The sequence below is a fragment of the Mesoplodon bidens genome, assembly GCF_964165515.1.
Source record: "Mesoplodon bidens genome assembly, chromosome: 20".
NCBI classification, from domain to species: Eukaryota; Metazoa; Chordata; class Mammalia; order Artiodactyla; family Ziphiidae; genus Mesoplodon; species Mesoplodon bidens.
The window spans coordinates 24,871,661-24,887,951 of NC_138181.1; the positions used below are offsets into that span (position 1 = coordinate 24,871,661).

Here is a 16,291-nt window from a genome sequence, read left to right on the forward strand (position 1 = left end):
TATGCTAAGCCTGTACCTCTAAGGATGGGTCTTGGAAATCTACAGGTACCCTAGGCGATTCTTATGTATATAAATTTGAACGGTTTCTTTTTAGAGGTTGGGGGGCTGACAAAAGCAAGGACTAGACTAAGTCCTAGGGCAGGTTTCACAGTCTTGGCGCCATCGACAGTTTGGCTGGATAATTCTTTGTTGTAAGGGAGTGCTGTCCTGTGCATTGTAGGATGTTTAGCAGCATCCCTAGTTTCTAACCCTCTAAATGCCAGAGTACCCCCTGTTCTCCCAGTTGAGACATCCAAAAATGCCTCCAGACATTCCAAAATGTCCCCCGGAGGGCAAAATAGGCCCTGCTTGAGAACTGCTGCTTTGGGGGGTCACAGTAGTGAGTATCCAAGGATCAGAAGGAGAAGGCAATATGGGGGAATGTCCACCTATTGGAATTGGAATGCCAAGTTAGGGCCAGAGCTACAGCAAGAGCTTCTCCTTTATGAGGCTGATGTTGGTAGCTTAGCTACCTTGCTGTAGAGGGGCCATGTAAGTCTAGAGTTGGTGACAGACGGAATATAAATATAAAAGCTGAGAATTAGACAAGGTGTGGCACCAGGTCTCAGTCATGGCTGTGCATTGGAATCAATGTGGAATTGTAAAAACATAAAAATGCCTCAGCCAACCTTAGCTCTTCTGAAGCAGAATTTCCAGTGGTGAAGTCCAGGCAGCTGATACAGAAGCTGGTTTGGGAACACTCACAGAGTTAGATGACATCCTCAATACTGTGTTCAGGGACTCAGGAAGAGACAGGCGAGGAATAAAACTGTCTCAGCATAGCAGACCTCAGCAATGCTTAGTGTCTGAGCCTCTTTAATAGCTCCCATCCCATCCCACACGTGAGGATGAAAGCATTATATAAATACATATCCATTGTGGCTAAACTGTCCTAAGTAGGGAATTTCCCCAATTTTACTCTTATCCTCTGTTCTGAACCTACTTGCTCTTTTGTAAAATGTTTCCTGTTCCCACCCCACTGCTTAATACCCGATTTCTTTCTCTCTGTGCAGCCCCCCTGTCCTGATATCTGTTTGGCTTGTGTGTGATTTGGGCAATATTTAAGAGGTAGAATTAGAGCCTTGCTGACTGACTGGATTGGGAGTTTCTAATTTCCTTTTAAAGGTACTGATTAGGCATCTATTGTATTAAGTAATGCAAAGTAAGACTGTAAAGCAATAAGACAGCTTCCACAAGGTGCACAAGAAGCATCAGTTTCACAGAGTAGCACTTCATGCTTTATGACAGGAAATCCAGAAAAGAAGAGAATTCTGTGGTACTTTAAGTGTGTACTCTAAGTTTCATTTCCATGTGAAACACTGCAGTTGACTAAAAAAAGTACATCCATGGAGAATCTCAATTAAACTTGATTAATCTTGGTTAAATCTAGCAACTGGTTCAGCAGTAATTCCATAACAGCCCAATAATTCTGTTAAAACACTTCCACTGATTTTTTTATTCAGAAAAAAAGGAGAAGACAGAAACAAAAATCCTGGTCATTTGCAATATCTGTCAGCTTTCAATTTGGCTCTCCTGTTTAAACAAAAACAAATAACAAAAATTAATCTATGTAGAAACATGTCATATATAGCCAACTGCTACTAAACATAAACGCATGCTCAGAAATTATGCTCTCAATTTTGGTTATATTACCACACTGCCTATATTTAAGTATTTTAATTAAAATTTTACTTTTCAATTTTATGTTTCATACTACATGGATTTTAATTCTTACAAAAAAAACTCTTCCTGATCTTTAACTCATGTTGCTTAAGGGCTTTTTAAATCCATAACAGCGATTTTAATTGCCTCTGAATTTAAGCATGCCCTAAGCTTCTACTTAACAAGGTGGCAATGTTGTATTTTCATAAGTGATAAAAGTTAGAGGACACAGGCCTTACTCTATTTCTTTTCTTTCTTTTTTTTTTTTTTTTGTGATACGCAGGCCTCTCACTGTTGTGGCCTCTCCCGTTGTGGAGCACAGGCTCCGGATGCACAGGCTCAGCGGCCATGGCTCACGGGCCCAGCCACTCCACGGCATGTGGGATCTTCCCGGACTGGGGCACGAACCTGTGTCCCCTGCATCGGCAGGCGGACTCTCAACCACTGTGCCACCAGGGAAGCCCCTCTACTTATTTTGAGTCCATATCCTGATTATTATTTATAGCCTATTCTTGATTTCTTAGAAATAGGTGCATGTTAAATTTGCTCAGCTGGAAACAATTATTACATCATTTGCTATCTTCAGGTAACCACGTGATCAACTGGTTAACAGGAAATACCTGATAAAACACTGTCTTTATCAAGGAATGTAAAGAAATGTCTTAAGACTAATTTTGCAACATAAGACTTGAATGATTGGCAGGAGATTACCAAATTCTCTCTCGATCTGGCACTTACTTGATTTATATTTGTAAGCTCACAGCTAAACCTCTCTAACCATTTTTTTTTTATTTATTTTTTATTCTGAGTGAAGATGAAATAAACTTTTAAAATGTTTTTACTGGAGTGGAATTCTAGAAACTTCATAAAGCTAGGCAAAAAGAATTATTTTCAAGAGGTAGTAAATATTATTATTCACACTTTAATATTAATATTGTTGATAGTGATAACAATAACACCATTATCTACATAACCCTTTTACAGTTTACAAACTAAGTTTACATACATTATACCTCTTCTGTATCTATTTTTTTAAATTTAATTTAATTTATTTTCTAAGCATTTTTTAAATGTTGTAAATCTAGGACACTACTTACCTAAATAGGAAAACTAATAAATAAATATTAATAATGTGCTATGATAAATATCCTGCACATGTCTGAATTCAACTTAATAAAAATGCTTCAATTTTGTTATTCAATTTTATACTTAGAAATTTTTAAACTGATTTTTATCTCATTTTTGGAAAGCTGTACTACTTTAACACAACCCACTGAATTTTGAAATTATTCAAAAAACTTCTTTCTAGCCCTGGTTCTAATAGTTATAAAAAGTTGATGGTAAATAAATTTATGAAAGTTTCAGTCAGACCTGAATTTCTTGCAATAAAATATATAAGCACTTGGAATCTGGCTATTTCCAGATATTCTTTCTTGGTGATCTTTTCCCAGACTTATGATGTCCTTTTAAGGTAATATCACCACATTCAAAAATTAAAAATAAAGACAAAAATTTGAAAATTACAGTAATTAAAAAAAGAACATGGGTTTATATACACTACTTCTATTGGCCACTGAAAATAGTTGGAAACGATTAAAAATATACCTACCTGTCCAGAAGTGTTTCATGCAAAAATCCATCTTTCTGGGCCTTTTTAAGAATTTTACTGTCTTCTTTACTTATTTTAAGTTTGTGGTCTTGGAAGCTCTGGAATTTCTTTCTGTTAAGAAAATATCTTTCTTGAAAAATATCTCAAACTTTGATTATATATGTTTACTGATGAGCTTAAAATATTTTTTAAAGTTTTTTGTTTATTTAAAAAAATAATTGTTTTTCTCAAATAACATACAACTTTTCAACAACAAAAATGACTTTAGTACCCCACCATCAAGGAGGCAGTTGTTTGGATAGCTCTACGAACTCAAGATTTGGAATATTGGCTGGAGTCTCCTGTGTCCTGGCAGCATTTGGTTGGCATTATGTACTGACAATGACAGACACTCTATAGAGTAGGGAGAATAGACTAACTCAAGTGACTTGAGCATTGAAAGCTAGCAGGACGATAATTACGAAAACTGAAGCCTTAAGAGAAGCATTCAGTTTAGTGCTCTGCCTAGAGTCTACATTATGTTGTCTCTGCTTGTCCTTCACGTTATTTTATTTTAGGTGCCTTGAGAAGCATGTCACTGCCAAATCTACAGTTCTAAAAGGAAAAAATATACGTACACATAATTGATTTCACACTGTTTAACATTTCCTTTGTCTTCTTCTGGAATATCATCTTTTTTCTCAGTTTCTCTTTCAGCACAGGATCTAATCTGGATATTGGAGATGAGAACCCAACAGGTCACACATTTATCTTCCCCCTGCTCCACCTTACTTATTACAAAAGAACATTCTAGGTGATTTCTTATGCAAAAGAAGAAAACAGTTAACTTAGCAATTAGATTCAGAAAAAGATTCTAGATATGTTTTTATTTATATATATAATTTATCTAAATAATTGCTATTATATGTTTCTTTAGAGCCCTTACGTCAGAAACACTGAAGAGAAACTTATTTGAAAAGCATTTTACAGATCAGATCCCACTAAGCCAATTAGGCAATAATTTAACTAATTTAATTTTGGCTGCCAAAGTAAATACAGTAGGATCAAATTATCCTGCTATTTAGTGTTCATTTTATAACACTGAAAGTTTAAGACAGTAGCTATTTTACTATGCATAGGATATTACCAACACATTAAAACTTTTAACATAACACAATTTATTTCATCTAATTGGAATCTATCCCTTTTAAATCCTCCTTTTTTGACAGACACGTACTATCACATTCCATACATTAATTGATACAGATATAGCAATGAGGATCAACTGAGTGGGGTAAGAAGAGGACAGAATTCAGGGCCATGAAACTGGCAATTTGCAGCCCAAAGGACCCACATTGGAAAGGGATCTCTGTGGCTTAGTGCACAATTCCAAGATTGCTTAGAAACTGGTGAGCAGGAGGCATGTGCAAATAGTATGTGTGTGATGGTTTTGGCTGGAGGAGTCCTAGAAGACCTGGGGAAATTCTGGGCCAGGCCTGTGACACAATACTGCTTTTGGCAGGAGGGAATGTGTTCTGGTAGATAAGGCTAGGCTATAAAGGTGGATGCTGACACACACTAGCAGAGCCTGCAACGTAAAAGGCAAGGAGGAAAGAGTCCTGGATTATCATTGCTCAGAGCTTCCAGGTAGCTGACTAACCAGACAGACCCAGGGAAATCTGACAGGTACTTCGTATAAAAACGGTTGCAGGGGCCTCCCTGGTGGCGCAGTGGTTGAGAGTCCGCCTGCCGATGCAGGGGATACGGGTTCGTGCCCCGGTCTGGGAGGATCCCATATGCCGCGGAGCGGCTGGGCCCGTGAGCCATAGCCGCTGGGCCTGCGCATCCAGAGCCTGTGCTCCGCAACGGGAGAGGCCACAACAGTGAGAGGCCCGCATACCGCAAAAAAAAGAAAAAAAAAAAAAAAAAAAAAAAACGGTTGCAATTATTGATAAATATAGCATAGTGTGTTTTTATTTCTGTAGATGTGCAAAGTACTGCACATACATTTGTATTGCTTGTCTTCAATAATCATACTTTTATAATGTAATCCAGATGAAAAACAATTGAAGCACGATACAATAAAATTAAATATAAATAAATAAAATTAAAAATAGGTGAGTCAGAAATCCACCAGCATTTTTCTAATGACTGCTTCCTGAGAAGCAGTGTGGTGTGGAACGTAATTTCTAGAGTCAGTTGGGCCTGGGTACACATCCTGTCTCCACTTTATCTGTGTGACTTCATGAAGTGACTGATCAAAACAGTGAGGATGTAGGGGAGGTCAAAGGTTGTTTCCTCCACTGTAAAGTTAAGATAACCTCACAGGAACACTATGAAGATTAAAGACAACTATGCATGTGCCTCACTAAGCAGAGTACCTGCAGCTACTTGCTGTAGTTTTGTTTATATAATTGAAAAATATTATGACGAATATTTTTTAAAATATAACAAGAATATCTAGGTTTTAGATTTAAATTTTTTGAGATTTTGGCAGTGAAAATGGCTTTTGAGAAAACTATGGAAGATAGACCGAAACTTCTAATTCCTGTGCTGTCTAGAATGGTATTTTTTTCTCCATCAGTCAACTCCAAATGATGAAATTAAGAGTTACTGGTATTAACATTCTTGTTTAAAGAGATTAGTGATATCTTTCAAGGTAAAAAGAATACTGTAAGACTATAAAACTGAGGATTATGAAAATCGAGAACATTTTAAAAATAAAATATATGACACAGAATTTAAAACAAAACATATACAGATACTTGATAGATGTGTTTAAATTATGCTGATAGTAGAGAAAATGTAACATGGATTTTTATGCTTTATTTATAAGGATTAAAGCCACCTTAGAAAAGGCTTTTTTCCCTCATTTCTTTAAGCCTTCCACTCTGGCCCTCATTAATGCATTACACACAGTGAATCTGGATCAGACTACAACATTTTAAAGAGAAGCAGTCACATCATACATGTGACGTGTATTAGTCTATAGAAAAGTCTCATGATTACCTTTATCATTTCTTCTTCTCCTGCCGTTTTACTTTTTGCTTCTATATCACCTGCTTCATTGCATCTAATAAAGCAGCTGTTTGAGGCCAGTAAAGCCATTTTCCCCTAAATGAACAAAATAATAAGAAATAAGTTATGAGAATACCTGTGAAAAAAATTCTTAAGTCTTGAGACTAAATTGAATTTTTCCCATGTCTAAAAGTAATCAGGAAAAATAATGTGAAGAAAACCTGGAAAAATAAAAAAACATACAGAAAAGAAAACCAAAATCACCTATAATCTTACTACTCAAAGATAACCACATTAAATATTTTTAGTATATTCTATTAGTAGGACTAAATTCTAACTGTATGGAATAGAATTATTTCCCTTGGCCTCAGAGATTTATTGAGGATATAACTGATTTAGTGTTTTAAAAAGTTAGCTTTAAAGACAAAAAAAATTATAATAGTAGTGTTTTAAATTTTTCTCCATAATTAGAAAATATAAAAACATATCATAGTTGATTGAAGTATAATCAACTATACTTCAATAAAATAAAAAAAATGCAGAGAAAATATATCTCATAAAAGCTAGCCTTCGATGCCTTTGAATTTATTGCTCAGAACTTTAAGAATCAAGGTCTGAGGGACTTTTGGGTGTAGGAAAAATTAAATCTTCTATCATATCCAGTTACAGAAGTGCTAATAATGTGGATTTGACTTAATTTCTTATTTGAGGTGGTAAGGGCTGGGTTTTCTGTCACCTGGATGACTTTTGGTAAGCTTGGATGTGGCTGTATAGTCTAAGGTGATTTAAATCTGTGCTGCTGATCTTTCTGCTGAGGACCTTTTTGTAATAAAGTTTTACTTGTTACATCAGGGACTTTTAAGTCTTTCTTTCATTTAAATTTAAAATTTTAAAACTTAGTGTTTTTCCCAAAAATAAAGTGAAATGAACATCCCTCAAATTCTGTATAACTGGTAGTATCTGAATCATCATCCTGGCCTTATCATATGTTGGCATTTTCTGTTGATATAATGAAAAATATCTATTCAGTTTCTTTGTCCATTTTTAAATTTTTCTTTCTTTCGCTATTGAGTTTCTTATATAATTTGGACATCAACATCTTATCAAATATATGGTTTGCAAATACTTTTCCCAATCCATAGCCTGTCTTTTCACTTTGTTGATTGTTTTTTTTCCCCTGTGTTGCACTATTTTTTGAGATCTTTTTAAGGCTATGAATTCATGTTGGTTTTAAAATTTTTAATGCATTATTGCAGTCTACTTTTTTTGTTTCTTTTGAACATATGTTCTCAACGAATGTTAGAGACTTTCCCATTCACTGACAAGGAACTTTTATAAACAATAAGAGTACCTACATCTTGAAAGACTGGTTCCCATTGTTCTCTTGGTCCAATTGCATCTGAACGCCCAACAACAAGTCCATCTGAATTTATACCTAGGTATTTTCCATAGCCAGATTTCAGGGCAATTCTTCAGATCAGTAAAATAGATCAATGTTAAAAACGGAGAGAAAGGAAATTAAATATGGAACATAAAAACAGTATGTGTGTGTATAAAAATTCAAGACTAACCATAGTCCAAATGTTCAAAAGCCATGTGTGGCTAGAGGCTACCATATTGGACAATGTAGTTCTATGTATACAATTTAATATTCTACTTTCTTAATACAAGTATTATATAATACCTTATAAAGCAAACATTTTCCAAATTCATTATTCTTCAAAAAGACTACTTTTAATGGATATACAATATTCTATTACAATGTATCATATTGTATTACAATGTATTATAGTTCAACTCAAGCTTACCTGGAATCAGACAATTTGACAGCTGTAAACTGCTCTGGAGGACTAGGACCCTCATCAACTACAGGAGAAAAAACAATTTGAAATAAATTTGACATTTCTTATAAATATACATATAAAGATACTCTTTAGCTTGAAAGAAGTAGCTCTTTTAAAAACAAACATAAGAATATTATATTATGATGTAATTATAATACAGTATTCATAGTATCAAGAGTTACTCTATCTTCTATATAACTCATGTTTAGTTTTACATACTTAACAAGATAGGTCAGCATGATGCTTATTTAGTCACTTCCAAGATACTATCTCTTTGTATTTTAAAATGCAGTCAGCACACAGACAAATAAGCACTTAATATTTAAAAAGCTAAATGCTTTAATTTATTCAAGGGATGGCCATTCAGACAAAAAGCTACTGCTTTTTAATCTTCTAATTTCTTCGTATCTCATTAGTGCTTCTTCCCATGGGCTAAAAGGAATGAGAAAACTTTAAATTATTAACAGTTAGTTAATGCTCCAGATTAGTTTTGGCAAAAGGTCTAAGGAATAAAGGAATTCAAACCTTTGACTCAACCAGGTTTTCTTTTTCTTTCCACTTATTATTTCAATTATTCATATTGTTTTTGATTCCCATGGATACTCTTCTGGAACTATACAGAATGTTTTAAAATGCTTACACTGGAAAGAGGGAGTTGCCAATAACTGGTAAATAGTGAAGAAGGAAAAAAAATGGAAGAGTCAAATCAATGGATTCACTCCTTTGGAATATATTCGAGATTTGTTGGAATTTGGCCTAAGTGAATGAATGTCATAAAATATATACTGTAGCTTTTTCCCTTCCATTGCTTCTACCAGACACAAACCTTCTTTATGTGGAGCTCCCAGTGTAAAAAGTCCATTGTCAAGTGCATGTATGTAGGTTCCTTTATCCATTTCAATCGCTATGGTTCCTGAAATTTCACCAAAGTTTGTTACTGTCCACCAGATTCCTAAAAAATAAAATCAGTAATTTAAATTTATATTCTGGATTTGACAGAAGGTTCTTACTTGTTGCTGTTGTCATTATAATATATTTAAACTTTTTATTTTGTAGTTGTAAGAAATAATACAGGGAGATCTCATATACCCTTTAATCACTTTCTCTCAATGGTTAACATCTTGTATAACTATAGTCAGTATCAAAACCAAAAAACTGACACTGATACAATCCATGAAACATATTCAGATTTCATCACTTTTACACACACTCACTTGTATGTTTCTATGCGGGTATGTAGATCTAGGTTACTACCACCACAGTCAAGATTAGGTTCTTTTAAAATGTAAAATAGCAGTACACATGAAGGCACAAAATGATATATAGAGAACAGACTCTCTCATATCAGCCTCCAGTCATCCACAACTGCTTTCCAGAGGCAATGACTATTGCAACCTGTTTCTTATGTATCCCTCCAGATTATAATTACAATTGATAAGACTGAGGTCAGGGAGCTTATTATGTATATTTTCCTTCTAGGAGTTTTATGGTTTCAGGTCTTACATTTAAACATTTAATTCATTTTGAGTTAATTTTTGTGTATGGTACAAGATAGCAGTCCAGTTTTCCCAACATCATTTATTGAAAAGACTGTCCTTTCCTCATTGTATATTCCTGGAATATGCATGGGTTTATTTCTGGGCTCTCTAGCTGGCTCCATTGAGCTATGTGTTTGTTTTTATGTCAGTACCATACTGTTTTGATTACTTTAGCTTTATAATATACTTTGAAATCAGGAAGTGTGATACCTCCAGACTTGTTCTTCTTTCTCTATATCGCTTTGATTATTTGGGGTCTTTTGTGGTACATATAAATTTTAGGACTGTTTGTTCTACTTCTGTGAAAAAATGCCACTGGAATTTTGATAGGAATTTCACTGAATCTGTAGATTGCTTTGGGGTTAGTTTAGACATTTTAACAATATTAATTCTTCCAATCCATTACCATGGAATATCTTTTCTACACGTCTTCTTCAATTTCTGTCATTAATGTCTTATAGTTTTCAGTGTACAGGTCTTTCACCTCCTTCGTAAATTTATTCCTAGGTATTTTATTCTTTTTGATGCAGTTGTAAATGGGATTGTGAATTTCGCTTTCTGATAGTTCATTATTAATGTATAGTAAACGCAACAAATTTTTGTATATTCATTTTGTATTCTGCAACTTTAATGAATTCGTTGATCAGTTCTAACAGTGTTTTGGTGGAGTCTTTAGGGTTTTCTATATATAATGTCCTGTCATCTGCAAATAGTGACATTTTTACTTCTTCCTTTCTTATTTGGATTTCTTTTTCTTGCCTAATTGCTCTGTAGGACTTCCAATACTATGCTGAATAAAAGTGGCAAGTGTGGGCATCCTTGTCTTGTTCCTGATCTTAGAGGAAAAGCTTTTCACTGTTGAGTACAAACCTAAATTTTATCCAATTTTTGTTGGGTCTGATAATGATAGTGTTATGTATTAAAAGAAAGAGCAAAACAGAAGGAAGAAAAGAGAGAGAGAAAGAGAGAGACTGATCTTATAAGAAATGCACATTTATATATATATGTGTAATGACTTAGTATCTGTTATTTATTTTAAAATTCTCTAGAAAAATCTATGCATGAGAGATTATCTCACAGTGGGCATGTGTGTAAATGAAACAAGACTGTTAAAATATTGATTATTACTAAAGCTCAGTGATTCATTATATTCATGGAAGATTCATTACATTCTTTTCTCTACTTATGTATTAGTTTGAAAATTTTCCATAATAAAAAATTTTTTAAATTGAGTTAATCACACTGTACAAAATTATCTATTCAGCTAAACAGGTCAGGCTTTTCATAACTAATAAAAAAAATTAGTAAAAGTTTAGCTTAAATGAAGCTGGACCTTACCTAATATCATATACACATACTAACTCAAAATGGATCAAAGACCTACATGTAAGAGCTGAAACTATCAAGATAAAACTCTAAGAAGAAAGCATATGGGAGAAGCCTCATGACACTGGATTTGGCAGTGATTTCTTGGATATGACCTCAAAGGCACAAACAACAAAAGAATAAACAGACAAACTGGACTTCATCAAAATGAAAAATTTTTGTGCATTAAAGGACACTATTAATAGAGTAAAAAGACAACCAGAAAATATTTGTACATCACTTATTTGATAAGGAATAAATATCCAGGATATATAGAGAACTCTTAAAACTCAGCAACCACAAGAAAAGCAACCCAATTCAAATGATGGGCAAAGGACCTGAATAGGCATTTCTCCAAAGAAGATATGCAGATGGCCAATAACCACATGAAAAGATGCTCAACATTACTAATCATTAGGAAAATGCAAACCAAAACCATACCCATTAGGATGGCTATTATCAAAAAAACAGAAAATAACAAGTGTTCACGAGGATGTGGAGAAACTGGAACTCTTGTGCACTGCTGGTGGGAATGTAAAATGGTATGGTGGTTTCTCACAAAATTTAAAATAGAATTACTGTATATGATCCAGCAATTCTATTTTTGGGTCTATACCAAGAAGAAATGAAAGCAGTCTTGAAGAGATATCTATACAACCATGTTCACAGGCAGAAGGTAGAAGCAACCCATGTTTTCATTGATAGATGAATGGATAAACAAATGTGGTATGTATGTACAATGGAATATTATTCAGCCTTAAAAAGGAAGGCAATTCTGACACATGTTACAACATGGATGAACCCTGAAGACATTATGCAAAGTAAGACAGTCATAAAAGGACAAATACTGCATGATTCTACCCTTCTGAGGTAGAGTAGTTGAATTCATAGAGACAGAAAACAGAGAGAAAATAGAATGGAGGTTGCCAGGGACTAGGGGGGAGTGAGGAATGGGCATTTTTAATTTAATGGGTGCACAGTTTCAGTTTTGCAAGATGAAAAAAATTCTGGAGATGGATGGTGGTGATGGCTGTATAACAACGTGAATGCACTTAATGACACTGAATTGTACACTTAAAAATGGCTAAAGCGATAAATTTTGTTATGTATATTTTACCACAATTAAAGTAATTTAGTGAGAGCTTTACATAATTTATTTCTGACTTATAGCTATAATTGTTTTCAGTAAAAAAAATGCTTTATTCAGAATCATTATCAGCATCCTATGATCATTAAATCTTTTTAAAAAATGTAATAGTTGGGCCTCCCTGGTGGCGCAGTGGTTGAGAGTCCGCCTGCCGATGCAGGGGATACGGGTTCGTGCCCCGGTCTGGGAGGATCCCATATGCCGCGGAGCGGCTGGGCCCGTGAGCCGTGGCCGCTGGGCCTGCGCGTCCGGAGCCTGTGCTCCGCAACGGGAGAGGCCACAACAGTGAGAGGCCCGCATACCACAAAAAAAAAGAAAAAAAAAAAAAAAAAATGTAATAGTTAATGATTTTAAATTATCTGTATTTTATATGTTCTGTGCCATGTTGACCAAGTACACTTAATGTTGACTCTCCCCAAATGACCTAGATTCAATATAATTCTCCCAGAAAATCCAACAGGATTTCTGGTAGAAAATAATAAATTGTAAAATTTATATGGAAATGCTAAGGATCTAGAAGAGTATAAAGAAGTATAGAAGTATAAAGAAGTATAAAGTTGGGAGATTCACACAACCTAATTTCAAGACTTTATGAAATGACAGTAATCAAGACAAATATATCACTAGAACAGTAGACAAATCGATGGAACAGAGTCCAGAAATAGACTTAACACATATAAAGTCAATTGATTTTTGACAAAGATACCAAAACACTTTAATGGAGAAAGGAAAGTCTATTCATCAGTGATGCTGGGACAACTGGATATCAATATGAAAAAAAGAGAGAGAAAGAGAAAATAATTTGTAAAATGTATTTGGTTAAATAATATTTATCTATATTAGGCCTTTAAAATGATTTATCAGCATCTCTGGGTTATTAAGCAGTGTAATGATTCAGAGAACCATGTTTCCTCTCTCCTGTGCTTTGTTCTGATGATGAAGAAAAGGCCTCAGCAGTGACATCTACTGTGCTAGAGCATAAAAGCAATCTATAATTATAAGTAATATTTGAGCACTTTAAGACAAATATGAGTCGGTCATAAATTCCTTCTACTTCCTTTTTACTACTTATCCCTACTAGGAAAATATTTTTAAAGGGATCTCAACCAATATTAACTTTTCTCAGAATAAAGTATACAAAACTGACTCACCAACAATATCAAGTTGAATTTCTTCATCTTCTTCTCTTTTTCTCTTCTTCTCTTTGCTCTTTTTCTTCTTACTATAGGAGATAATTTATATAGATGAGTTTAAATATATTGATTTGCATACTATCATAAGATGGAATCTTAAAAGACTCTTTTAAGATGTACATTGATATATAAATTATTGATTTACAACGATATACATTGATATGCCCTCTTACTTCTAATCCTGAGAAGTCACTTCTGATCCTGTACATACTGTGTTACAGTTAAGAGAACAGACTCTGGAGCCAGACTGCCTTTTAAAAGCCTGATTCTGTCATTTCTTAGCTCTGTGATTTTTGGAAAATTTACTTAGTCTCTCTGTAAGTCAGTTTCCCCACCTACACAGTGAGGATAATAATTTAACCCAACTCGTAAGGCTGTTGTGAGGATTAAGAGAATGCGTATCTTCATACATTGCTCGTGAAAATGTAAAATGGTGCAGCCACTTTAGAAAAGAGTTTGGAGTTCTCAAAAAGTTAAACACAGAGTTACCATAGGACTTAACAATTCTACTCCTAGGTATACACCCAAGAGAAAAGAAAACATATGTCCGCACAGAAACTTGTATAAGAATATTCATAGCAGCATCATTCACAAGTGCCGAAAAGTGGAAACCCAAATGTCCATGAACTGATGAATGGATAAACAAAATGTGTTGTATCCAGACAATGGAATATTACTCAGCCATAAAAGGAATGAGTACTAATATAACATAGATGAACCTCGAGAATGTTATCCTAAGGAAAAGAAGCCAGGTACAAAAGGCCACATATTGTATGATTCCATTTATATGAAATATTTAGAAGAGGCCAACTGATACAGACAAGTGGATTCGTGGTTGCCTGGGATTAGGGGATGAGCAGAATGGGGAGTGGCTGCTAATGATTGTGGGGTTTCTTTTTGAAGAAAGACAGTGGTGAACCTTGTGAATATCCTAAAAGGCACTGAATTCTACTTTAAAAGGGTGAATTTTATAGTATATGTATTCTATCTCAATAATTAAAAGAAAACCAAGAGTGACTTTAAAAAAAAGTTAATATGTAGTACTTAGAACAGTTCTTGGCACATAGAAAGTGCTATGTGTTAATTATATTGATAGTTATAATGATTATAAGACACACTTGTTTGTATTTTCATCACAAAATAAGCTTTCAGAAGCTAACTCTCCCCTCCCTCCTATGAATTCAGACAGTAACAGTTTCACATGTATTCAGGATAAATTCTTGATGCCAGACCCCTAGGCAGCGTTCTCAAGTGCAGTGGCTTCAGTTTGTTCCTTGACACTTTCTTTCCATCTCTCATAAAAGTACCTAAAACTCTATCACTCAGACCAGGATGAAATGCTCAACATTTTTGTGAATAATCAACCTCGAGCAAATCTAGCAGTTAAAAAAGAGGGGGAGGTATGAGTGGGCAGGTATCTTTTCCTAAAAATCTAATACTCATAAATCACCACTATAACTTCTTCCTTGTGTTTGGCTCTAGTTATTTACTGTGCATGTTATCTCATTTAATCCTCATAATAATCCTTTTAGAGTATCATTAATCTCTCCCAATAAACGAATAAACGGAAGCTCAAAGGTATTAACGTACCTGCCACAAATCACAAAATTAGTAATTAGTGGAGTCCAGGTTCAAACCCATATCCTTTTCAAAATCCACATCTACATACTGCATTAAAAGCTAATTTTTTTCTAGGTGGGAGGGAGACAATGTTGAAAATAATTATTCCTAAGAAAGGAAGTTACTGTTATAACCTACACGATCACACTAATACAGACCCACCAAGCATAGGTCTGGAGGTGGGGGGCTCATCAAGGGACCCGAACTTGTGGCTCCTGGGCTATCGGTCCGCCCAGCTAGGGCGCGACTTTGGCGGTGCGTCTCTGCACCGGCGCCGGGAACTGAGTCCATCCCGGCAGGAGGCCAGGCCCAAGGGCTGGGAGCCTGAATGACAGCTCCCGGCGGCTTCCACAGCCTAGCCGCAGGGAGGGGAGAGCGGAGGGTTGTCGGAAAAGAGGGGCAGATTCTCCCGCACAAACTCGCGGTTTACCTCTTGGCTTTGGTTCCCTTGAGCACGAGTTTGGTGGGCTTCACGTAGGAGTATTCGGCCATGGTCACGGTGACGCTTCTGTATTAAGACAGGGAGCTGGCTCAGGGCAAGATACGTGAGGGGCAGAAGCGGGCGAGGGAGGCACAAGAGTGGGCATGGAGTCCAAACTCCCTGAGAACGTACGCAGCAGCGGAGTGGGCGTATTTCCCCGGAATCCCTGGCCTTTCTCTCCCGAATAATGAGTCCCAGATAGAATTCTACTTCCTGTTGACAACCTGGGGCTACGGCAACCGCAGAGGGCCTAAATATACCAGCGTTCATTTGCTCCGTCCTGAGAACGGGAACCTTAAGGCCTTTCTAAGCGAGGAAACCGGGGAGACGCGCCCTCTGGTGGATGTGGCGGGTCTCACAGCCCTGCTCGGCGTCTTGAGCCACTCTGGAGAGAGCGGCCTGCTAGGTCTCGGGAGGAGGCGATAGTTAGATCAGAGGGTGAAATAAATGACTCCGTCAACCTTCCGGACTCTGCACAGCGGACGGGTCCTAAGTGCACCCCGCGGCCGAGGGCTGAGCCGGCGTGTGGGAGCGGGGCGGCGGGGGCGGTGGGTAACACAGAGCGCGTTACCTGGCCTTGGACGACGTCACGAGGCATCTCAATTACGTAAACTTTATTGTACTGTTTTAATTAGGGAGGCTGGAGTAATGTACAGGAAACAAATAGGGAATAAAATAAAAGACAATTAAGTGCCAACATTTGGGCCGAAGATTTCACTAGTGCTGCAGGAATTTGGGCGGAGGTAGAGTGGGAGGGTGACCGTGGAAACTAATGTAATCAGAGAGGTCTTTCCAT

At 36.0% G+C, this 16,291-nt stretch overlaps 1 protein-coding gene across 1 annotated transcript; it reads right to left on the reverse strand.

Annotated features, from left to right (window-relative positions):
• Positions 1-1,466: 1,466 nt before the first annotated feature.
• On the reverse strand, positions 1,467-15,718 carry FRG1 (FSHD region gene 1). The gene is made up of 9 exons (XM_081220957.1): positions 15,445-15,718; positions 13,353-13,423; positions 8,978-9,103; positions 8,116-8,173; positions 7,663-7,777; positions 6,299-6,403; positions 3,928-4,019; positions 3,311-3,421; positions 1,467-1,572 (listed from the first exon to the last, which is right to left on the reverse strand). The coding sequence occupies exons 1-9, from the start codon at positions 15,504-15,506 to the stop codon at positions 1,536-1,538; spliced, it is 777 nt and encodes a 258-aa protein (XP_081077083.1). The 5' UTR covers positions 15,507-15,718; the 3' UTR covers positions 1,467-1,535.
• Between the last annotated feature and the right edge of the window lie 573 nt (positions 15,719-16,291).

Bases quoted from the DNA above. Each gene is read 5' to 3' on its own strand.
- FRG1 (XM_081220957.1), bottom strand. From the start codon at position 15,506: ATGGCCGAATACTCCTACGTGAAGCCCACCAAACTCGTGCTCAAGGGA. The intron at 4,020-6,298 runs GTAATCATGAGA...TCCAATATCCAG, and splicing joins GAGAAGAAGAAATGATAAAG to ATTAGATCCTGTGCTGAAAG. The intron at 3,422-3,927 runs GTACGTATATTT...TTTTCTTAACAG, and splicing joins CAGTGTGAAATCAATTATGT to AAAGAAATTCCAGAGCTTCC.